The sequence below is a fragment of the Falco peregrinus genome, chromosome 2, assembly GCF_023634155.1.
Source record: "Falco peregrinus isolate bFalPer1 chromosome 2, bFalPer1.pri, whole genome shotgun sequence".
Classification (NCBI taxonomy): Eukaryota; Metazoa; Chordata; class Aves; order Falconiformes; family Falconidae; genus Falco; species Falco peregrinus.
Genome location: NC_073722.1, coordinates 20643488 through 20669330, shown reverse-complemented (window position 1 = coordinate 20669330; position 25843 = coordinate 20643488). Strand labels below are relative to the sequence as shown.

General features: G+C 36.9%; 1 protein-coding gene and 1 long non-coding RNA gene across 2 annotated transcripts in view; one reads left to right on the top strand and one right to left on the bottom strand.

Annotated features, from left to right (window-relative positions):
- The window catches only part of LOC129783849 (uncharacterized), an 85101-nt gene that overhangs the window by 45345 nt on the left and 13913 nt on the right, over positions 1-25843 (bottom strand). Inside the window, exon 2 of the long non-coding RNA XR_008745886.1 lies at positions 23992-24072. This is a non-coding gene — a long non-coding RNA (uncharacterized LOC129783849). The remainder of the gene's footprint in view (positions 1-23991; positions 24073-25843) is intronic.
- MYOZ2 (myozenin 2) lies at positions 6310-24700 on the top strand. The gene is made up of 6 exons (XM_005243129.2): positions 6310-6459; positions 7012-7115; positions 12162-12331; positions 15157-15286; positions 17013-17196; positions 24274-24700. Exons 2-6 carry the CDS (start codon positions 7040-7042, stop codon positions 24503-24505), a joined length of 792 nt encoding a protein of 263 aa, XP_005243186.1. The 5' UTR covers positions 6310-6459; positions 7012-7039; the 3' UTR covers positions 24506-24700.

The window sequence follows — 25843 nt, the reverse complement described above, 5'->3', positions numbered from 1 at the left end:
GGATCTGCATCTTCAAATACTTTAAAAGCATAACACATACTTAACAATTACGGAATGTATTTTGGACTAAAATTTCCTCCTTCACCTTAAAAAACAAAAGCCCCAAGATACTCTGCCAATTTGATGTTTGGCACTCTTCAGCAAACAGAAGTTCAATATCTTGGCAAAATGGCAAGTCTTTTCTTTGAACTTCTTTTTCTTTTGGAATCCTTTTTAAAAGCACAGTACCAGTATCACAAGCTAATGACATTTAATTCTCAGATATCTGAATCCTTTAGTGAAGGCATCTAAATAGATTCACTGGATATGGAGAAAGAAGTTAGATTTGAATGCAGTATCAAAAGGACTTATTTCCAAACAAACACTGACCTGTCAAAGAGATATACATACCATGCAACATTTAAGAAGCAAGGCTTCTTTCTTTAAGAGCTTCTGATGCAAGCATAGTCCATGCTTGTGACACTGTGTCAAACTGTAATGTTGTTACAAGTAGTAGAGAAGACTTGTATCCATTTGATAAAAGACAAAAAGCCCTAAGCAATATTTTAGCCTCACAGTGCAATGGACCACCCACAGAAATTAATGAGTTTTCAACTACTGATCATAACAAAATGCACATACTAAATTAAAGCTTCCTGGCCAGCTGCTGACAGGCCTGTGCTTGTGGCCTTAGTTCTTGGGATTAAATCAGGCTCTTAGCTTTGTGTTTTCTTAAAAATTACAGTCTTTCAACTCTCAAAGGCTGGAAATAAAGTATGAAAGTGTGAGCCAACTCTAAGAGATAAATTCTGAGAAGTGACCCCCAATCTGTTGTTCTTGTAGCCCAAACTACAACCATCCCTGCAGTACTACAGCATCCCCAGGGCTGATGAGGCAATTGTGCCATTCTCAGTGAGGAGTCGGCACCATATTGTGCCTCCAAGAAAACATGAAGCTCTGCTCCATCACCACCTTTGCACAGCAAATGTCCTTCTAATACATCTGTCCTAAATGCAGAAGGATTCCACAGCATGGAAAAAATGCTGTTGAAGAAATGCTCCTTGCTTCTTGCATGTATTTAGGATTATTTAACTTCAGCTGTATACAGACCAGAGTTTCCAAAGAGTTATACCCATCAAACCAGGTATTTCAATGAGGGCAAGCATTATTTAACACATGGCAAACCAGGATGCCTAAGCCAGCCTGTGAGCCTGTGAACAAGGGCAACATTCACCTGTCATCTTCCTTTAAGTCATTTTATGTTACAGGCAAGGCAATTAAAACAGAAGGGTTGCGGGTTTTTGTGCATTTTTGGTTTGTTTATTGGGGATTTTTTGGAAGCTTTCTATGTAAACTATGTTACTAGATGTGATGTGGCAATTTAAATTCTACAAATAAACCATCCCATTTTCTCTAAAAAAACCTGAGGATAACATGAATACTAAATCATAGAATGTCTTCCTATGGATCCCAGAAAAACAATGATAGTCTTTGGATCCTGAACAGAAAGACAACAGCAACAATGTTTTGAAAAGTCTATCAAATACATTGTATATTATTGAATACATTATATCAATACCTGAAATGTATTATCTCTTGCCAGTCTGTCCAACATAGCTACAGAGACACTACCAATCCAGCACATAATAGAAATGAAAATACTTAATTTTTCATCTGCAAAAATAATTATTTTTTTCACCCTAGACATAACTTAAAACTGGACATATTCACAAAAATGTTTTTTTTCCACACTTTTCATAGGCATGGAAGTATATTCCAGATAATTATAACCTTTTTTTTTTTTCTTTCAAAAGAATTTGAATTTAGAAGTGAAAATAGGGAACCCTGTACTGCCTCTGTCAGAATGCAAGATGTATTTCATGAAAATTTGTAACAGTAAAAGTACTTAGTTTCATTTGCAACATATGTGGGAGGTTTAGGTTAGCTCAACTTCAGTATTTAAGTAAACACAGGGTTACAGATCTACCTTCTTCAGGATTTAACTTTTATAAAGACATAACAAACCTCCCTACTATTGTTAAGAAAAACATTCATTCAGTTAGTTCATTCTAAATTTGTGAAAACATGTCTGCAGATTTTCCTGAAGGTGCAAGAATTGACAAAGAAAATTATTCAACACATTAGACGTAAAAATACAAGTTGCAAAGACCTGTGACAGAAAATGTGGCAGGTTTCTTTAAGATTTTAACAAATATAATAAAACAAAGGTTTTCTTTAGCAATTTGTTGCTTGAAAAATGGAATAAGCTTTTTCCTAATGCCAGCTTTTACCTACATTTTCTTTGTTACATACATATCAACTGACTTTAGTACAAACCAAACACCCTATACATACAGGGAAAGCTACTGTGAGGTAAATCTGGCTACAACATTTTCCAGTTGTCTGTGTTTAAAAAAATTAACACTTCTGTTGTGACTGCTACTGAAATTAAGCACTGCAACTCCTGCATCTCATATTTTTGCAATGCTCTATTGACCCCCACATCTGTTAGGACCAGTTTAATTTAAAAAAGCAACTGCTGGCCGTTTATCTCTGCCTAATTTATTCTTTGGCTCCAATCAGGTATTTCACAGTAACAGTTATACCTGTAAATAGCTGTCTGAAGCTAAGATGGATACAGAAATGTCAGTTAGGTCATTCATTGAGCAGTGACTTTGTCATTGTGTAGTAACTACAACCCCCTTTTTTACAAACAGGCATATCTAATCTCTGAACCTCTTGATTTCACTCATATCATGAATAAGAAACTACACATATATTAACTTTAATACTGAATAGTTAATTGATTTCATTTCATGGCATAAAACGAAGCACATAGGGCAGTCACAGTCTCAGGATGAATTTAAGCACCTGCTAAGAATGGAGGCATTATCCAGTGCTTAAATTGCCTCCAGTTTAAGTCTTGTTTTGGGGAAAACTATAGTAACTCATTGTCTCCAAGGAGGGGGAGGGGGAGGGGGAGGGGGAGGGGGAGGGGGAGGGGGAGGGGGAGGGGGAGGGGGAGGGGGAGGGGGAGGGGGAGGGGAGGAAAGGGGGGAGGGGAGGAAAGGGGGGAGGGGAGGAAAGGGGGGAGGGGAGGAAAGGGGGGAGGGGAGGGGAGGGGAGGAAAGGGTGGGGGGGAGGGGAGGAAAGGGTGGGGGGGAGGGGAGGGGAGGAGAGGAGAGGGAAGGAGAGGAGAGGAGAGGCGAGGCGAGGCGGACAGAAAAGACAGAAAATGAGGGAGAAGTGAGTTGCAGAAGTGGATGACTCTATGTAGTTCAGGCTGTTTCCACTTGCTGGCCTGGGCCTTCTTTCTGGTCAATCATGCAATTCAGAGGAAGTAGTGTGATGGGAAAGATCCCACAAGGTGCTGGAAAAGACAATACCAAATGGGAAAGTCTTACTTAGCTAAACAAAAATGACCTAAAGAAAGAAGTCAAATAAATGTTGTCCTTGTTTGCAGGCTGACTTAATCATCCTAGCTTGCCACTTGCTAAATAATACTTCTCATTGAAATGCAAGGTTTGATTTTTGTTACTATGTCACAGGGTACTGCAATTCTTTCACCTTCCTTAATCTTTGCTCATTATTATGGACATTCTATTAGTCACACGTATATATGAATGTGGCAACTTGGTATATTTTACAGGGCCCTGAACTTCTCTGAGCATTATAAAAGAAAGCAGTAGCATTCAACAAGATCAGTTCTAGTTTTGCAGCTAAGACAGTTAAACATTCTTTCTTCCGACTGCAATGACATATGCTTATTTCTATTTCAGTTAATGGCAAAATTAACTGAAAATTAATGTACTATTAAGCAGTAAATGAAACTCTAGGATAGAATTTTTATCTAGGATAGATAAAAATATCAGTTGCTTCAGGTTGTCATCTGTAAGTTGCTATCACTGCTTTTTCTTTGAAATAAAATACAGTTCTGAAGTTTAACAATACAGTAAGTGACAACACATAAACCAGGTAATTGTTTCAAAATAAACAAAAGTACTAAAAACATTCTTAAAACTCTAATCAGAAGCACTTTGCTGAACTGCCAATATTGACATAAACATTTGAACCTGCACACAAGTATCACAAATAAACAGGCTGAATTCACAAGACTTCCAAACACCTCAGTGTTTATGTTCACTTTTTTCCTCAGGGCCACCAAATGCAACATCTGATATTCTTACATTATTTCAATTATTCAGATATTAAAATATTGGAAACAAAATCAGAAGTGGGTCCTGGATGCACAAGTGAAAGCTTGTGAAAATCTTAAACACAAACAAAACATATATCTGTGTCTGAAATCTGTGAGTATGGTCCCTTTGTGAACGCCAAACAGGAGCTCCTGGATTTGCCAAGTGCTGGAAATAAAACTGCAAAAGCAGAAGCTAATTTCAGTATCAATTCCAACAAAAAGCAAAACACTAACCTAATAAATTAACTGGTGGGATTGTTATCTAAGGGGTGTATTTTCTCATGTGAATTATACAAACATTAAGGCTGAAAGTGAAATCTACAGTCACTGAGTTTATACCCAAGCTATGAGGCAGGACCAGTATGTCTAAACTACCTGCCTTAAAAAATTGCCAAGGATGTTCCTTCCACAACATCGCTAAATGTTCTGGCCCTCCAGGAAATAAAGTTCATAATATGTTGTCTATATTTCTGATATAAAATTACTTATTATTCCAGACTTTGTGAAGAAGATTGGAATCTAGATTACAGACTCATTTTCCACATGAAGAGACTGCCATCACAATTCACCTCCTTCTTGACTGTGCTAAGCCAAAAAAAAAAAAATTCTTTCACTCTTTCCTTGCAGGTAATATTCCTTAGCATGTGTTGGCTGGATTTTATTCAGTTCTTGACATCTTTATATCTTTCTTAAAGATGATAAAAATAGTTAATTCAACATTTAAATTCTTCCCTATAGATCACCTGTAATTTTCCTAGACTGGCATTTAACTGATGTTCTCTACTTCTTCACTGAAGTTATTAATGAAAATACTGGGTAGTATGAACCCTTCACAGACTGTCCTGCAATCCCACTTGACAGCTTGGTCATGAGGCACTGAGAACAATCTTGGCCTTTAGTTGAATACGTAAGATTCAAGAACGACTTCGACCGTGCTTTCTGGTTCTGTTGAAAGTGGCTGATCCAAGCACAAAAACTAGAAAAGAATTACCAATGAGTAACAGCAGCAGGTAAATCCTGACAGCGAGGATTAAAACAAACACCTCTTTGGGGCAGAGACGCCCAGAATCTCAGAAAAATGTTTTGCAAAGCTCAGCCTAGGAATAGAAAACTTGAGGAAAAAGTAATGCAATTTTTTGGTTGGACAGGCAGGCTTTTAGGACATTGCATCAGGCACATACATTGTCTCTGTCTTAGAGTGCTTCTTGCTTGAAAAGTTATGCACATTGTGTTGGCGTATTTAATTACACTCCAGATTTCGCTTACAGTCAGAGTTCCTTTCTCCTGTCATATTAGGATCCAAGCAACTTTCTGATCAATCGTCCAAGCCAAACAAACCACCATTTTCCAGAAGAAAAAGGAACTTCTGCGAACAAACCCAAATCCAAATCAGAAATACAAAAACTTCATCTTGCTTTTACAACCCCATAATTCAGCTAGCTGCATTCAGACAAGAGGGTAATGAGGGAATATTTCCTTCTGCCACTGTTTCTGTCCAAAGCTGCTTGCTGTCATGAAATATCTGTGCTCTACATATCACACATTTCTTTGATAACCTGATACAATGGTATCCTGGAATGCTGAATATTACTAAGTTGCAAATTACTGCAGGTTTCTGTTCCTAATGCACAACAAAAATGAAGAGATTCTGAATAACAGCTTGCAAGGCATGTACTTTTTGAGCAATTACTCCCTACCACATATAATACCCCAAAAGTTTTCTTTTCCTTTTCAGAACACACTTTGTGTATCAGCCATCTGCCACTGACTTTAGCCACTGAAGCATGGTTTCATCTTTCACTAAAGGATTAGCCCATGCCATTCTCATCTGATATAGTCTTGCCCATCCATATATTTAACACCTTATTTTAAATGTCTCTTTCCTGGTTATAACACAGAGATTATTCTTCTCAGAGGTGATGAGGAGATGATCTGTATGAGTACGAGAGGAGCATTCCATTAAATCTTCCAGTAAGCTCTGTAAGGGATATAAACTCTCTTTGTTGTGGGTGCAGTTGAATCTTTTCTGTTCTCTTCTTTTGCCAGGAAGATATGAGTGGCTGGAGTGTTTGATTCTATATATAACTAGTTGATGTCAGCTGGATGCCAATCCCTTTGAAGAGGGTCAGCCCCCAGTTTGTCTCGGTACTAGGTACCATGCAGATCCAAGCACAAGGGTAGAAACCACCCTGGACCAGGCAGGTCATCCCCATACATAACTAACTTCTGAAGCTTCAACTAAAGGGTTGAGATCGCTTTTTTCAGCACAACAAAACAGTAGGGTAAGTGCATTGTTTCCTGAAATATATTGACTGTCTGTCCTACAAACTGTCATATAAAAGACATTTATGTAACCTCTTGACTCTGCAATTAAAATTATGTTTATTTTTTTACTTGGTCAGAAATGCACTTTCTTTAAAGATGACAAAGCATCTCATTTAGTTCCTCAAATTCAGTATTAGATTAAGAAATGTCAAAATGTAGCGTTTCTAAAATCATAAACCAAGATGTAATTAAAATATTGTTTATCAATTTACATTTTTAGTATGTGTAGATGTGAGAAGGCCTAAACCACTGACACTGTTTTTGCTACAGAATTTATGCAGCCAACTCAAAGTCCATTCCTTCAAATCTTCTATCCATCAGAATATGTCCTAGCATCTGTGTGCAAGCAAGAACTGCCAGTGCATTTTGCACAATTAAAACTGCAGTATTTCTAAATCAGAAATAACTAACTTCACTATTCAGCCATTTTAAACAGGCTGTTAGAAATTAAAGTTGGCCAAATTGTGCAAGTTGGCTAAACAATGTAAAAATGTGTTGTTTTTTTTCAGCAAGGAAAAATCGTATCAGAAAATCACAATGTTATCACATTCTGCCATGGTCAAAGAGAGGAAACAACAAGCATCAGCCATTATGGATGAAATACACAGAAATGGTATAGCGCTAAACCCAGCTTACTGTATATGCAATGTCCTCTAGCCCTCCCTAATACATTTTTTTTTTAATCATAGAGTTTTACTCTCTTACAGATTTGTCTCTGGGTGTTTTGCCATAAATAATCTTGTGGGAGTATCATGCTGCCTATCGTAACTAATCCTTTTGTAGTTGCCTCTTTTCATTTGAAAGCTATTTTCAGATGAACAACTGCTGTGGAGGAATGAAGTAATCTAACAGCTGATGTACATTCTGCTAGGATAGACTTTCAGAATATTATTTGGGGTTAATAACATGACTTCATTCCATTTCAAAAGGCTATCATTAAGAAACATGCTGATCTGTATCCTCTATTTTGCTGTTTCACTCTGCTTTTTTATATGAATGAGAAAAACTTTTGAAATAAATGTTTACATCTCTGTTCCTTCCTCAAACTTTATCTTTGTAACTAACAAATTTTATGAGCATTTGGCAATTCTCTCTAATGTGCAGCCACCACTTAATCTTATATAAAAAAAATTACATTTTTATGTTGTTGTGTTGATGAAAATGCAGACACTTATAGGAAGGTATAGTTTGATTTTCTGAAACAGGCTCTTAAAACTATGTTTCTAGCGTGACAACTTAAGAAGCAATTAACTCAGCTGGGAATACAAATATCCTTGGCTTTCATTAGGTATATGATGGATGCTTTTGGAGATCCTTCCAATACTCCCCATGAAGCCTTTTTACCATCTACATAAAAGATCAGTTTTTTAAAAGTGATAAGCACCCCAAAAGCCACACTGAAAAACCAAGGAGCTCCATTAGTATTTAGAATTTATGAAAGTTATACCCCTCACATGGGATAAAACTGAACATTAAATTCTAGTACAGAAAATCTTTCTTGCAGGCTTTTGCTCCAAAGAATTTGGGGACGGTTTCTGTACTCCCTCACTGAGCATTGTGATTGCATGAAAAGTAGTACAAGGGGCATAAAGTTTTTAGAAAAATCTGTTAGGAGTTTCAGTGCCCAATCCTAGAATTTACAATATTTCCATAGGTTTTTTTTCTGTAATTTCTATTCCTAAGCAAATATCTTCTTCCTCTTTCTGTTCTCCACTGACCACACACTTAAGTCTGAAAGCCAGTCTGCCCTTACAGATTTCATTACTACTACATTATTTTTTGGTATTGTAAACCAAAGTACTATATATGTCTGAAATAGCCTGTAAGCTTGAGGGGAAAAAAAGAAATGTCTTTCATACGTTTGTTTGGAACTAGGCATTTCACATGGTAAATGTTGCTACTATTCATAGCAATATTAATAAATCTACCATACAGTCCTTGAAATCACTGGCGTTATTGGATAATCTGTGCTGATGCTTTGCCTCCTATAATCTGTCCTTTTTATTATTTGCGTATTATCAGATTTGCTGTCAAGTTTAGATCCATACACACAGATACGACAGCTTATCCTACAAGATATGCTTGTGATATGTGGCCACTGAAGGCAATACTAACTCTTTAAGTGTGCATTCTATTTTTGCATCTTCTTTGGATGCCTGGGATATTGAAAGGTAAAAATTAAATGTAGTGTTTCAGCCAACCTCACAGGCTTATGAAATTCTGCACTGTCTACAACATAGGTAAACAATAACAGAAGATTCTGTAACGTTAAGCCCTGGTAGCTTGAAATGACACACAGAAAGCATACCTACTACATTTTTACTTCAGCCCCTCTTTATTATGATGCTTTCAGGTAAACAGTGAATCTCAAATGCCTTGTTAAAAGACATTGAGAACAGAAACAGTTGCGGATAACTTACAAAATCTGCCAAGTCTCAAAGAATATCAACCTCTGGGCAAGACTGGTAATAAGTAGAAGTCCACATCTCCTGTTGGCTTGTGGGATGTGACTTTGTGTTTTAGAGAAGTTCCACATGTCATAAAATGCTGCAGGAATAGACAATAACTGTAAACCCTTTTATGGTCTCAGAAGAGAGCCTGTAGTAGTAAATCAGCATGTGGATACAGTGACCTCCCCAAGCCCTCGGTTTTTCACTAGCAGACTTGGACTAATCATAACATTTCTAAGGCTACTTGGTAGAGGTAAACATGTATGTACATACATATGTTTAAGGAGGCCCTCAGAGTTCATCAGGTTAGCCATCAATTACACTAAATCTCACGGCCAGTTCTACTCTATTTCTTAAAGGCATACTTCCGTAGTTACATGATTAACTGTCTTTCATGATATAGTTAAAAAATCTTATTTCTGATACAACAATAAGTATACTATATGATATTCATAATTAAAATTTATGATCCAGATTAAGGTATTTAGAAGATTGTAAACTGGAGGATTAAAGGGGGATTAGGCAGCGAATGCAGGAGGAACTATATAAATCATATTTAAATAGAGTCTGTTATGATTTTAAGCATAGGACAGGAAGGACTTGGCAGGAACATATTAAGAAATGAAGCTAAAAGGTTAAGATTAGGATTAAACTATGAATGAAACTTCTAGTGTTAATTTACACTGTCCATTTATGACACTGATGTTCTATCATCCTCTAAATGTCCTCCTTTTCTCATTCTTCATCACCTTTTCTGCACTGACACTGAAACGATCCCTAGACACATCATAAAACCAGACAGATGATTAGATTTTAGTTGGCAAGGGATTCAAATGAACTTCACACTTAGGCTTTTGGGATCCTGCCTGGATACACAACAGTACACAACTGTGGGTTACAAAGTACCTTGGAGCCTTCAGTTAACATTAACAAGAACAGTCTGTATGTTAGGGAACAGCAAGGCCCAAAATAGGCAACATCCAGTGTGTCCCAGAAGAATACAAGAGTGGTTTGGACAGAGATCTGCAATCACCTTGGCACCCCAGACTCTGAGGATGTACATACTACCCACTCAGCGTACAAAGAAGAAAAGCTTTTCCTACATGAAAATGTTGTTGATTTGAGGGGTAAATTTCTTACTACTTACTAATATAAAACCATCCAACAGTCCACACCCCTGCAGTAATCTTGAGAAATGATAAAATCAAAATATGACTTGTGGGTCTAAATTTTGGGCCACAGGCCAATAACCAATGCACTTATCTCAGCCACAGAGCCAAAACCCCACTACTGTCACTGATATAGCTACATTGAGCAAGCTGAGTCATTTTCTTCCATGTTAAGAACACTCTGCTTTGTAGCTACCTCTTAAACAACAGGAGGTTATTAGGATTCTCTGGGCGTACTATTTTTAAAGCACAAGCGCATGCTCCAGCTGACAATACAGTTAGCTTGCTTTTGCGCCAGTTAAATCTATTGCAAACATTCAACTGAAATCAGTATGAATGTAACTGGATCAAAATTGATGCGCCCCAGGCCCCACAAACTTGTTTGATTTACCATATGGAAAACTGTTGTCTATAACTTCAGCTAAGTATTTAATATACCTGTCTCAATTAAGTTTTCCTAAATGTCAGCAAGTCACATTGTTTTTCCAGCATAAAGTTACTATGAGACATATGCTATGTTGAACTTGGCATTTACCCAAAATGAAGCTCTGCATATGCAATATTAACTTTGCAGTATCTTCTGCAGTTAATTAATTTGTAATGTTAATTTTAAACTGGGCTTCCTGTGTGCTTACTCCAAAAGCAAGATACAGTGTCTTACATATAATTTGCTTTCATTTCATTTTAATGCATTAAAATGTATGTCAAATTCAGAATTTTAAATCATGTAGACCATAAGAATATGTGAAGATTAGAATGTCTTATTACTGAAGAAACAACAGAATGTGACTTTGAATAACATACTAGATCATTGATACAATCCTCAAAGTACACTGCTCTTCCTGGTTTTCTTCCTGAAGTTTATGAAAAACTGAGAACACTTTCAATTAATAAACCATTAATTTTTAAAGTGGCAATAGCAATTATTTTATTAGAAATTCTGGGTTTACTATGCAATCTAATTATTGCTACATTTGTTAAATCCTACAAACTTCTAAGTAGAAATAAATTAGTAGAAAATAGTCTATTTAGTGTTGAAGTTACTGTAGTCTAAGGTTTAAGCTTTATGTATAGGTTGAGGACATCTAGTAAAAGAGTTCGGTCACTAAGCAACAGCTTGCTTATTGCCACCCGCATCCCAGTTTCCAGAACATTACCATAAGGATGATCAGTAGCGTTTCTGACATCCAGCGCTCTCCATTTACAGTTCCAGTTGATGTCCCCTTCCCCTGCTTATGCATTTTCATTTTCAAATCCCCTAGGAGGTCACTAAAAAAAAAGCAGGAATTTTTCCCAAGTAGGGAATAAAGTAATATTGCATCTAGTAATTCAGTTTCCTCTTAGAGAGAATTAAAATAAAAATGTTCTAAATGTATCAATTCATAGAAGCATGTTATAATTCTTTGTTAGGGCTCTCGTTTTCAACACCTTGAGCTTCACTCTGAAGCTTCTTTAAAAACAGTTTTAAAATACTATTTAATAGATACTTTAATGCAAACTTTCCTTAAAAGTATAAAATGTGCCCTGGATTTCAAAAGCAAACATAATATTAAAGAACAATTGAAAATAAAATGTTTATAAGCAGTAAGAAACTGGTCGGTATGTTTAAAAGGGGTTACCTGATCATCAGTCCAATTCAGGACACAGAGAGTTAACTGAAGGTTTGATGTGAGAACTCTGGGTTCAGGTGGAATTTTGTTCCTGGTTTCAGCAGAAGCTAGTTTTTACTAGTCTGCTGTAAAGATGGTGTGTAGGACATTATAGACCTGATCTTGATAACAGCTGAATGTCATTCAACTGAAGTAAATGTGGAGCTTGAGGTGCTCAGCATCTTCGACAAAACAGGTTTGTGTGTTCAATACTGTCCTTCGAAATTCTGGAAGAATGATTAATTTCACTAACACCATATGAAGCTATGTATTAGTTGTATGCGATGTATTAGTTAAGTATGCATTAACATGTTGTTGGATTTCAGGTGTAGGGTATGCAATATCAGGCATTTAAGAGAACAGAGGTATGTATTTATCCATTGTATTGCAGTCTCACCCAGTTTAAACCTTGGAAAAAAGGTCAGCACCCCCAGAGATATCATGGTAGAGGAACTATCAACACTCAGCAACAGAGGTGCAAGACTCTTCAAGAGACGTCAACGGAGATCTGACAAATACACATATGAAAATTATCATTACGTAGCAAACAAGCCAAGAAATGTGAGTATTTTGTAAGAACTTACTAATGAAACACAGTGAGACTAGCTTGCGTTTCCTTGGTGCTCATGATACAGACTGTGCATGATTAATTTGTAGTTTCAGGAAGAATAAAAGCAAAATTCTGTACTAGAATGAGGCTAACATGAAGTCAGCCATTTGTATTTTATTGAGCTCCTACAGAAATAAAAAATCTGAAAGCCTTAATACTTAAGGACATCAGCTACAAATCATTCTCATTCAAACCTGATTCAGGTTACTAGTGATCAGAGTTCTTATCTTGTAATAATTGGCTCATTGACTATTGAAAATTAACTAGTTAATGATATTGAAAGGTTGGAAGAAATGAGAGTCTGTTTCATGCAACCAGTAAGTATTTTTATTAAAATATGTTGGTGGTCTCAACTCAGTTCCCAGGCAGCAAAATGACTCTCACAACTGGCACTAATACACTCCTGGCCTCCCTATCTCAACACGGAGAAAAAGGACAATTTTTGTTTAAACTAGTCCTTCAGCAACAGGGTTAAAGCAGTAGTGATACCCTGGGCATCCTCATGGCAGGAACCAAATGCACCTGGCGCCTGTCTCATCTGCAGCCTTTGCAAAATATTTATACCTTTTCTTTAACCTCTGACAATAGGAACAACAACATTCATAAATTTTAACTAATTCTCCAATGCACTGCAATGTTTAGTTATTTGAATGTGAATACTCTATGCCCAGTCTAAAACAGCACACAAGCAGCCCCTCTAATTCCAGTACTGTATTAAATTCTGCTTCTCTGCTATATCTGCGCACCCTCACTGATTCCAGATACAAAGGTACATGACTAAGAAGTGGAATTCACCCCCGTACTTTTACGATGCTTTGAAGATGAAAGTAAAAAAGTGCTACAAAAGTTATTTATTATTAATTCATCTAGGAAATACTTCTTGTAGAAATAATTTTGTATATTTTACTAAAGAAAGTACCCACACACTTGTATATTAATCATAAGCAATAAAATGAATGCAACTTGTTGACTCTTAAGGAAACTCTTTGTCTAGTTGTATCTCATAATGAGGCTTTGGGAGCACACACAAAAAAGACACATTTGCAATTTACCACTTCCATGCTAACCAAAATGTTCAGGGACCTCACAACAGTCAGGGAGAGGATTACTGGAGCTGAGTTCAGTATTTCCAAGATTACAGCTGAAATCTCTAAAATATTTCTGTTCTCTCTTCCTGAAGAAGGAATTCTCTATGCTTCATTGACTGTTAAGGTAAATACATTTGTAATTCTGTGGCCTTTATATTTCCCATACAAAAAAAATAACTTTACTCAGGAAGAAAAGTATGTCTTAATATCCCATGTTATAGAAGAAAAAAAATAAGTTTCTTTTTTTATGGTACAGGTATTTTAAACTTCTTTAGTTGGTCACTCAGTGGAAATTAAATTCCACAGGGATCAAATGGGATCAGGTTTGAGTTTTGATAAATCTGACTTTTTAAAATAAATCTGCACAAAAGAAACCTTGTATAAAAAAAATCTGAGTAACTCAAACTCATCAGTTTCTGTGTCCAGTTCCATGCTTTTGCTACAGTCTGACAGATCGGTTCCCCTCTAGTCTACTGCTTCCCACCAAAACACATAAAGTACACATGCTGTACAGTCAGTATGACATGCTGACACATGAAAAAATGATGCTTCTTTGGTTTCTGTTCCACTCCTTTAAATGCCTACTTAGCCAACACGGGTGTTGTCTTCACCATCTTTATGATTCTGCCTGTCAAAATTAATCATTCTACCATACTTAAGGATGGCCTTGATCTTTTTTTGTTTCAATTTTAAACAAGTATTATTTGCTTGCTTTCTTACTTTAAGAAACTCTTGCTCTAACACAGTCTATATTTAAATTGCTTTTAGCCTATGTGTCATAGCTAAAATAAGATACTGACTTCTTATGAGACTCTATATTTATGCAACAATGATTAAGCCTTTGGATGTTTCCTTAGAACTGATGACCTGATCGGAGGGTGGAAAATAACAGCATATCACAGATCCCCAGAAAGTGACCTGCAGTGAAGTTGTTATTTCTATTACAAATAACGGAAAAGAAAATCCCAAAGGCAATTCAACAAATGCAGTGAATTTACAACTGATAGTGGAAGAGCCGCTTTGAAGAATCAGTGCTTTGAAACTCACATGGCTCAAACTTGCCGTATTTCTTGAATCTTTGGGTAGCAAGGGTGCTCTGTCTGGCACATAACAGCTTCTACTGCCTAGTGATCCAGGGGACACATTTTATGGGCCCCTCTGCCAAAGTTCGCTGTGAACCACAGAGCCCATATGCACAGGTAGATTTTGTGATGATTGGTGTAAGCAGAAGTGAACTCTCTTTGTAGACTGGATATCAATATTTAAATATTCAAAACGTTGGAAAAGGTCAGACAATTCAGCTGGATAGTTATAAGGCTTTAGTCATCTTGACCTAGCTCACAACACATTCGATCCTTTCAATAAAGCGTTCACACACGTGTAATGCAGACATTTAAAATTGTGCTGGGATATCATTCTTAACACTGAAAAATTATTCTCTTTTGCTTACATAGCCAATGTAAGAGAGTTGTGAAACTGTTTCACCTTTTGGCTGAGGGCCAGAAAATCTGGGGAGTGCTATCTAGCAAACAGGGTACCAAACATCAGGACAGTATGCCTTTGGATAGCACACCATGGGTCTTCGATTTGGGTTGTGAACTGCAGCATCACTCCAACCCTCAAGAAAGAATCACAGAGGGTTTTTTTTTCATGTGCTGTCAATAATATCTATTTCTATTTGAATGCAGCGCGGAGAGCCCATACAGAGCGTTAAAATGGATGGCCTCAGTGTGGAAGGAATTCCCCAGCATGCCCCAATGACACCTCCTAATACACCTGATCCCCGGAGCCCACCACATCCTGACAACATCGCCCCAGGTAATATATGAGTTTACAGACATTAAATATATTTAGTTCTCATTTCACAGCAGAGGAAGGACCTCTTCATAAAACAGTATCTTCAACAAGAATTTGTTAATGGACTCACTATCAGAAATCAATAAATTTTAGTCAGATAAGTAATCAGAATCTCCCACAGAAACGTAAAGTGGTGCTCTTCAGTCGCTTCTGTTAATTTTTAACGATTTGATACGCCTTTTGTACTACTTCTGCCTAAACTGAAAACAATACAATAATATCAAGAGAGACTGCTTCTATATTTACTGGTCTTACAAACATTGAGGAACAGATCCTCAGATTTAAAACCAGATTAATATACTGACTTTTCTTTGCCAAACCTTTGTTTCTAATATGATCAACAGTCTGAAAGCTGGCCATTGTAGTTTAATTACCTACAAATGTAAAACTGAAGTCATGTAAGTTTTGCTAGAAACCTTTACAGAGGGGTGACTTAAAAAGGAATTTGCCTGTGGCTGCATAAACTGTTCTTCTTTAAGTCCCTAACTGTGAGGGTACTGTTTTCTTTATTTAAAGCAGTGAGTTAAAAGAAGGCCTTTTTTGGTATTCTTTAAAGACTAGAGAAGGCTAATTTGTTTTAACTAATTTATTCAGTGATATAGCCCTTCTTCCTGTTTATGAATTATCCATGAGCAGACTGTTTTTTACAAATTCATTCTTTGTTCAGAATTACTCAATGCATGTTTTGTGCAGACCTTTTCCAGTCTATGCAAACTAGGTCAATGCTACTCTGTTAGTGACTGCTAAGGCTCTGTGCATCCATTGGTCAAATACAATGTCAACAGGGGTAATTTCTATTGCTAAGACATGACAGAAATCTTCAAACCTTTTCTTAGGCAAAAAAGGTCTGGCAAAAGGAGTAGATATGCAATCAGAAGTGGTTTTTAAGCTTATAGAAGGAAACAGCAGTAACAAAGATGATAAAAGGGTAGAACATAATTCCCTTGTTTTTCAAATAAATAGTATAACGCATAACTGGTTAATCCTTCACTGGTTTTAATTCTTAAGATTGTACATTAAAGTCTGGCTTCATCCCCCCTCCCCTATTTATTCCTGCCATACTGTACTTGGCTTTAGAAGAAATCACACAGAATACGGAATTTATTTATTTAATAAAATTCTGATCAGAGCCTGATCCTCAGATGATTATGCAGAGAAAACAACCGATTCTTCACTTTTTCAGATCATGAAAAGGACCAGAGAACCAAGTAGGTAGGACATTTACAGCATCTAAGCCAGGGGCAAAGGCAAAAACTCCACTGTAATGGCGGTGATCCTAACTCCTTTTAACACTTTTGGGAAATGTCACTCAAAGACTATAGAATTAACTTAGTTTTAAACAAAAGGCTGTTTTTAAAATCTTTTTGTTAATTCAGCTCAAGGGCTCTGTAGCTGTAGTCTGGTTTCAAACAAACGTTTATAAGGATAGAAACAAATTTATGTAAAACTAATACAAACTTAGCATCAAAAGAAGGTAGAATACTTTGGAGCCGTTATCTGAAAGGCTACAAATGGCCACTGCCAGCTTTCTGTTTCTGTGTCGCTTTGGCCAGGTGACTTCATCCAATCGTTCATTTTACTTAACAGCGAAATACCTGTATGTTAGTTCCTAGTTATATAGGATGGTGGCAAGGAAGCAGAAAACACAAAGTAGTATTATAATGGTCTTGCCTTGATTGCCTTGCAGGATATTCTGGACCACTGAAAGAAATTCCTCCTGAAAAGTTCAACACTACTTCTGTGCCAAAGTATTATCAGTCTCCCTGGATAGAAGCCATTAGGGATGATCCAGAGCTGCTGGAAGCTTTGTATCCTAAACTTTTTAAACCTGAAGCAAAGCCAGAGCTGCCTGACTACAGAAGCTTTAACAGGTAATTCTGAATGGACACTGAATTTTACAGTGCAGAGAAAAATTACTGTGAAATGAAATGTTTCCACCAGCTGCAAAAAAATCTACCACCTGTGTTTGCAAGTATATCCATAAACATGAACACTCATACAACTTACAAGTGGCAAATAACAGCATTAAGGAGGGAACTAGTATCTCTCTGAAGTATGGCCCCAAAACTCATTTGCAGAACTAGGAATGTACGATGAATTATTGAAAACATTGACAGAAAGAAAGAAAGAATCATAATCCAGTGTACTCAATAAATGGGAAACATGAGCTATAGCAACACTTAACTCTTTTCAGTATTTCTGTTGTTGACTTAATTGGCACAGGATTTTAAGATGTATCAGGGAAACTCAATCAAAACTTTGTAAGCAGTACAACGAAAAACACTGTTGGGTATTTTTAATACAACTCACATGTTTTTTCTTTTAGGCAATGATAGTACAATGAACTTTATCCATCAACCAATCCCTCACAACAAATACTTAGCAGACTGCATATTTAATTGCATTTGGCAACAAATTAACAACATTAAAACATTACAAAAAGACTTTAAAAGCACTTAAAAGTAGAAGGGGATCTGAGAGTGAAGTTATTTACATAGTAACTAGTATACTAAGGCTTTCAGTAGAACTTCTAGATACATGGACAACACAGGGTTTTGAACTATTCTGGAAGTTTTAAAACACATACTCACGTCTTTTGCTTTCATTCATACGATTCACATTATCTTTATTTATTGAAATTAAGGATAATTTTTCTCTGAATAACTGCTGCTGAGTTCCAGATAGCTGAGCCAAAACAAACCCCTTCCTCAAAACACCACACAGAAATCTATTGAAAAACAAAATGGCTCATGGCAATATAAACTTCGAGAAAAATACCACAAACACCACTTGAGTTCCTGCCGTTGAAGTGAGCCCCAGCTATGAGTACAAGGACTGAAAAAATCACACAATTCAATGTCAAAACTGGCACCGCAGACACTACACTAATTCTGATTTCCTAACAGCAATATACATTGCCATGTTAATAACTAAGTCTATGTAGCACCCTCTTTCCAGCAAACAAAATAACAAATACAAGTCAGAGAGATGTGCCACAGCTGCTAACACTGGAACAGTAAGAGCACAGTTTATGTACTATGGCAATTGTAACTGGAAAAAAAAAACACAGAACAAAACAACAAAAAAAGCCAACCCAAGATACATATACATGGAATAGAGACAGAATCCGTTCTCCCTCTCACAAGAAAGATTCTAAGTCCAGCATACGAGTTGCTGCTGTGAAAGACAGGATCAGACAGGGCACAGAGGCCCCATTAATAGGGCTATATGTCTTGGGACGGTATATGATGGCTTCTTTGTGGAGTTTTAGCTGCTCTGTGGTACCATATTCTCTGTTAGTTGTCCTCTTTACAATATTAACTGTCTGGATTTCTTTCTGTCATGCTTTTCTCTTTGTACAACATGGCAGATCTGTGGCTTAACACAGTCCAAATTTCTTAAACACATGCATTCATGTAAGGGAAAGGTCAATATTCTCCCTTGTAACTGCCATAACAACCTACAACGTGGCACATAAATCCAGATCCAGATTGTGAAACTGCTAAATCCAAAACACAAGGCATATAAATATAACCCACCAACTCTCCTTGTCGTGGAAAAAATCCACATCCAGAAGAAAATAAAGATGCCCGGTGGACCTAGAAAAGCTGTTACATACAGTACATTCAGATTTATTGAGAATACATTGAGAATTTGCAAAATCGAAACTCAAGACACAAGCCTCCTGGAGAGCACTTCACAGCCATGACTTAGGTATCTACACTCCTAAAAATGCACACCAAAGTGGGGTGTCTGATTATGGGATTCAAAATAGACAGCACACTGCTTGCCAAACTAATCAACAGAAGACATTCTAGAGAAGGCTAATTGTGCCTTAAATTTCTCTTTGCTAAGGCCATCAGCACTTAGCTCTGTCTGCCTATCTTCAGATCAGGGCTAGACTAAGGTCTTCCTTTCCAAAAACAGAGAAGGGGTCACATATTCTTTTAACATTTGTATAGGCAATAAGGTTCATTTCTTGGAAAGATCATTTTCCTAGAACATGGTCACGTGAGTTTATTTCTACAAGAATATCCAACCCTCAGGTGAGGTGTAAAAACATGGTTTCTGGCTATTCCACAGAAGAGGTGGGAATACTTTCCACTTCCCTTATCAAGACCTGTGCCATAGTACAGGAAATAATAAACCTCTTTGGGCTACAAAAATACAAACATATTTTTCTAGATAAACAATTAAGAAACTCACTTGGGGAAAGAGAAACCGGGGCCTACATCTGAGTTCCCAGATCATTCAATGCAGTTTCTTTAACTACTGCTTACAGTAAATTAAGCAAACAGATTTAGGAGCAGGAAACAGAACCTACACTTCTCTATTAGTTGTGTGGCCTGACATCTATGCTAAGAGTCCTAGACTGTCTAAAACAAGTACTTTTTTTTTTTTCATTTCTGGGTAGTACTTTTGCTGGAACACTGTATGTGAGCAGTGAGGACCACTCTTACAAAGAGATCCCCTCAGACTGAAAAGGATCCAAACCTCTTGCAGAACAACTCCAGTCACAGACATACTATACTATTATTTGACAAAAAGGTTCAACATTAATAACCATGGATTTTGAGTGAAAGTGCCTATTTGGCCAATTGCTGCAGTAGGATATATGTGTTTTCAAGCAAGGAATTTCAGGCAAAAGATTATTAATTAGAGAATCACAGGTGGGCTTTGGTGTAAGATAGGTGCAGCTGCCAGTATGGCTAAGATAAAGGTAGATCTGATCATTTATATAAGGAAAACATTAGGCAGCTCATGAATGTAGCAGCCTTTGGACTTTGCACACAGAGTGAGATACCTCTCTTTGGACTTCTGTGTCTAGATCCTACTAAGTCATTCTGTGCATCTAGGTCACAGCATCCTTGACTTCTTTAATTGCAGTCTTGGAGAGAAAGCAATTGCTACTATATTAGGCAATTAAAGTGCAATATAATGGACCGTTTTGTTATCAGTAAGGGTATCAATCAAGGCTTTCTATCATGCTTCATCATTCAGTAAAATGTCATTATGTTTGTTTTCCTGCAAAATACTGGTACAGTCATCATTAGTCAGGAGGGGGTGTGGTTAACAGTAAGTGTGATGCAAAGGAAACGGCCCGAGATTATTCCTAGCTCATTCAGTGGTATCTGTTAAAACAGCACTCAGACTTTACAGGTCATATTCAGGTTCCTTTCAGCTTTCCTTGTTCCAAAAATATCTGTAAAAGCAACACAACTTCAGCAGCTAGGGATGCCTGATGTGTTGGAAAAGACACACAGATGCATGGCCTAAAGGTATATTCAGCACTAAACAGCATTCAGGTGGTTTTTTTCCCCACCAATGAGGAGGCAACACATTTTATGCTGCAGGGACATTGCAATGCTGGCAGGTCAATGAATGAATAAGCAGTGGGAGCAAATGTCAAGTGCATTTGCCTTCTGAGGCAAGGCTTTCTGTGTGACAGCCAGCAATGGTTTAACAGCACATAGCACTAGACAGAGTGCATAATCAGAGAAACTGGGTTCTGAAGCTCTCTGAATATACTGTTCAGACCAAGCTACCCTTCCTCCTCCTAGATGAAAATGAATCTGTTCTAGCAGAGAAATGCTATATGATTTTTCTAGGACATTAATTCCTATCAGGATTGAAGAACTATTTACTAGTGAAAAATTTTCCTGCCTCTTTTACCAGTGTGGAAGCACCCAGTAATCACCTGTGGGAAAGACACCATGAATCTACATTTCTTGAGGAGTTTGTAGTATTAGCTAAATTTTAGTACCTTTATTCCATCTGCTTTCTTGGAGCTGGATAAAATGCAAAGGTAGGATTATGAGTAACATACAAAGCACTACATCTTACTCAGTCAAGCCGTAAGACAAGCAAGTCTGACTAGTTCTGCCTCTCCTACCAGATAAATTATTGCTCAGCTTTCTCAATTCCCAAAGACTACTGTTTCAAAAACACTACAGGAATCCAGTCCATCTGGGCTGGGCTCTGTTTTTATTGATTAATGGATTCTGACCTCTATTGTAAAAATGCTGAGGACCAGAGCCTCAAAGGAATTTTGGGTGCTAACTTGAACTGATGTGAGATAAGTGGAAGCTGGGTGCTTAGCCAGTTCCTTAGCACCTAAGTACCTCTGTGAAACTGGCATTAGCTCTTGCACTAAGCTACCATGAAGCTCTGAGTATTTTGCAGGGTCAGGTTCTTAGCTCATGTGTCTCCTTTTCTCACAAGAATTAACAATAAACAGAATGTTCTAAGAATGAGAGTCCATTTTCAAATGTGAAACTCACATTTTTGTAATTATTTAATTGAAGGTGTTAATACAATACAGTTAAAACATTTCTTCAGACTTTCCCAAATAATCAACCACAAGTACTCTCCTGCGTTAGGAAAATATAATGTTCAATAAGAAAGACTGCAGGAAAAAAAAGCCCTGCTAAAACAACAGCTAAAAATAAATAAGATTGGGCCTACTATTGTTAAATCACACACCTACTTTTTAGGAATATGCAAAGTGAATATTAAACAATCTCTTACACTTCCTGATGCCACTTCCTATGGCTCTGAACCAGCATTTCCACCCATATTATGAGCAATGACTACTGGAATTTTTCACACATGCATTTTAGGCTTCTATACAATGAATCAGAGCTCAAGTGATACAGTTGATGTACACACAACACAGGTCATTACAATACCATGTTGTCAGACAGGTTATTGCTCACAAAAATATACTGCTGCTGTAAAGGAAAATTAACCTCTATTAGCCAGTTACTGCACTCTCCTTTATGTTGATCATCATGTGCTTCTGCCTAGCACACAGGAATGCATAATTCTTTGAGGCCAGACTTTGTGTAGGAACTACATGAGGGTTTTTTCACCCAAAAGGATACCAGAAATTCCATAGAACACCCTCCTGTTTCCGTTACCCACTGAAACATCCTGTATTTAAAACCCAAAAATACTACAAAGAGGATGTTTTACACTATAGAATTCTTTTGCATTTTATACAGCTATTATTATTATGTTCATATTGATTATCCTTTTAATTTACATATTGATGAGAATTAAATATTACAACAATGTGAGAATGTGTATCATAATTAGAGCAGCAATTAAACCAATCTTTATTATCCTGTAAGATGTAGATCACTACATGCACTGTGCCAATTACCAAGCAATTATTTTTAATCAGTATCATAGCATACCCTGTTTGACATTGTGACCTAGGAGACAGTTTCACAAGAAAAGCTTGATACCACAGGCACTTTATAAAGAATTTCCTTTGACCTGCAGAGAATTTAATGCTTGGTCTGGCTGCTGCTGCAAAATCTTGTCTCATTTTCATTTGAGAAACATTTTAAAGCTTAATCCAAAGCAGTGCTCTTCTCTCAGTAAATGTGCATGCCTAGAACTTTCATAATTTTTTATGTCTAACAGGATTAACCTTTTGGAGTTACCGCCATCCCCTTTAACAAATGCTGCTTGTAACAAAATTCAGTGAATTATCTGTGTAATGACAGAGCAGTACCATTTCTTTTACATCAGGGATTCATTTTTCTGAATTAATCTCTTTGTGAGTGTGTGTGTGTGGTTAATTCTCCCTAGGTTTTGTGTTATCTACAGTTATCTTGCTGAAATTCTTAGTCAGATCTTCAAATGATCTCTTTTAGTTTCTGTTGGTGTTAATTTCTCCAGGCTTCTGCTATAATACTGGAGCCAATGGAAGTATATACCAGCAAATCTGTCACTTTGTACCAAACACACAAGTACCAAGGCTGGTGAAATTCCATTTCAACAAAAATTCATTTTTGCATGCCACTGTGTATCTAGCTTTGCAGAAATAAGGTGCTCACGTGTAGCTTAAAAATCTGACACTCTTAACTGGCTCTATAGCATATATCCCAGCAAAGTTATGCAGCTGATCAAAGTGCAGACCACATACAATAGTATGTTTGCTTATACAAAGGAGTATGGAAAAAATGACAGAAAAAATCAGGCATTTTTTTTTATTCAGCCTAGAAACCCACAAATATAAAAGAATCACGAGAGATATGTGGAAATACTGTTGTTTTAAAAAAATTGCAAATGCATGTAACAGTTCCTGTTCATTTTTTTTTTATCTTTTAGTTTCTCAGGCTTATCGCCAGAGGGAACATTTACATTCAATAACATGAAAAATAATGGCCAAAGACTAGGGGTCAATTTCAGCCAGTGTTTCAAGGTTTAGTTACAGAAACATTTTCTTCAGAAACAAAGCTGGTGTAAGAAGTCCTCACCCCTTCCCCTCCTTTCCAGAGCCTGTTGTCTTTGGCCGTTCCTTTCTGCTTCACATTATGCTTTACTGCCTCCTTCCTTGTATTCCTACAATTGTTTGAGCATAATGATATAAACCAGATTGCTGAAATAATTTGTATTTCAAAATGCTCCTTTGTTTTGAAGGGTCTTTGTTTAAGCCAGATCACCTAAGTGACCCAAGTTTATAGCACAAACTGCATACATTCTAACTGGTACAACAATATGGTGCTGAAATATAGCGTAGGGGGAGGAACATGCAACTGGGGATAGGAGAAAATGGGGTGAGAACTTCCTAAACTAATTACCTGCTGGAGAGAATGTACTGAACATGTTTTCAGACTTACCAACTGATTCCAACAAAATAAGCTTTGACTCACCAATGACAAGGTTTTCTTGCAACATCTTTTCCCCTCAGCTCTTCTGTCCATTTGAGTTTTCAAGAAGGCTTCAGGCTTTATCTAAGGGAAAATAAATTGGATCTTAGAGAACTTGACAGAAAAACAATCAGAATATTTTCCCCAAAAGCTTGAAAATGTAAACAAGCAATTGTACAAAATGTCTATCATTTGAATAGACTTTGTTCTTTTCAGTTCCTGGGAGGAAAAGAAAACAAGTATTTTTAAAATCACATTTTACTTTTATTTCTTTAATATCTACAGAGTTGCTACTCCCTTTGGTGGTTTTGAGAGAGCATCAAAGCTTGTTAAATTCAAGGTACCAGATTATAATCTATTGATGCTAAATGATCCCAGATTCATGATCCTTGCAAACCCTCTTGCTACCAGAAGATCCTTCAATAGGACTCCTAAAGGATGGACATCCGAGAATATTCCTGTAGTGTTCATTCAGCCTTCAGATTCCAACACCGTTCCAGAAACAGAGGACCTGTGAGAGAAGCTGCACTCTACAATGTACAAAATGCTGAAAGCTGCACATCCCTGTGTTTTTGGTCCAAATATTACTAAAGGCTACTGACAAAATTTTTCCTCGGCAGCTGGAATATAAGTAATAATGTCTGATACAGTGACTCTTCTCTGGCATCTAGTTTCATCTGTAGACGTAATATAAATAAAAAAATTTGGCAAATGTTACTGAGATATTTTCTATTTCTGTTTACATGTTCTTCTACTTCCTTTTACTTTCTAAAATCTTTGATTGCCATTTAAGAACAAGTGTATTAAGAAAAAACATGACACCACTATCAAGGGATTTGATTTGATAGGGATGCTGATTATGGTAAAACAACTGAGCAACACCACAACAGTGCACTTAGTGCACTTCGAGTACTGCCTGCTCAAGAAAAGCTATGACAAATCAACGTTATTTCCCAACCCTGCTTTCAGCCAAAGTTAAGAATTTTGTTGTTATTTCAATGACAACAAATTCAGTCCATTTTCCTCCTTTCCAGATCTTACTCAGTTTTAATTATGGATGTCAATACCCATGTCACCTGGATTTGTTTACAGAAAATGCAGTAAATTTGCCAATGACAAGGATTACATAGTATGATGAAAAAGTACAGAGGTATTTCCTGCATAAGTCTAGAATGTTTAATCACAACTAAAAAACCCACCAATCACTGGTTATGTGAAACATACCAAATGAGTATCACCAAGCTATGTCACCACAAATGCTTTTGTTACTTAAAAGAAATTTCACAGACCTTTTCCTTTACAGCCATAGTATATATTGGGACTTAAAAACCTGCGAGTTTTCTTGGTCTTGATATGCTGGCAAGCTCTGACATTCTAGAGATACAAGTATCAGATGCTTATTAAGCACCCATAACCATACAAGACACAGGCAAAACTCAGTAAAAAGGTGCTGGATTTCCATGTCATTTTTCAGGTTACAACTACATTCTAGTAAGAGGCAAGCATCTGTTAAATAATTGCTTGTTTCTAAATGCTTTTTTGTTTGAGAAGTATCCAACGTCTGCAGGTTGGATAGTTTAATACAGTTTAGTTCGTATGTGTTTTGAAACAGGAAACCTAACTTCAGCCAACAGGCCACTCTCACATATTCTAGATGCTTTTCCAGGGCATTATGGTCTCTAAGCATGCATGCAACATTTGAGAGGTTTTTGGGTATCTCAGATACTAATTTTTCCTTTAAAACGAGTATTCATCAAATTTTGCAAGTTCCATGGTTAACAATTAAATTTTATCTCAAAATGAAACCCACAGAAGATGAAGATGGTAGGCAAAAAATATTTTCCCAGACAGTTTC

Excerpts from the sequence above, each read along its gene's own strand:
- MYOZ2 (XM_005243129.2), top strand. The coding sequence starts at position 7,040 with ATGTTATCACATTCTGCCATGGTCAAAGAGAGGAAACAACAAGCATCA. Across the intron at positions 15,287-17,012 it reads TCCTGACAACATCGCCCCAG|GATATTCTGGACCACTGAAA; the intron begins GTAATATATGAG and ends ATTGCCTTGCAG. Across the intron at positions 17,197-24,273 it reads GACTACAGAAGCTTTAACAG|AGTTGCTACTCCCTTTGGTG; the intron begins GTAATTCTGAAT and ends TAATATCTACAG.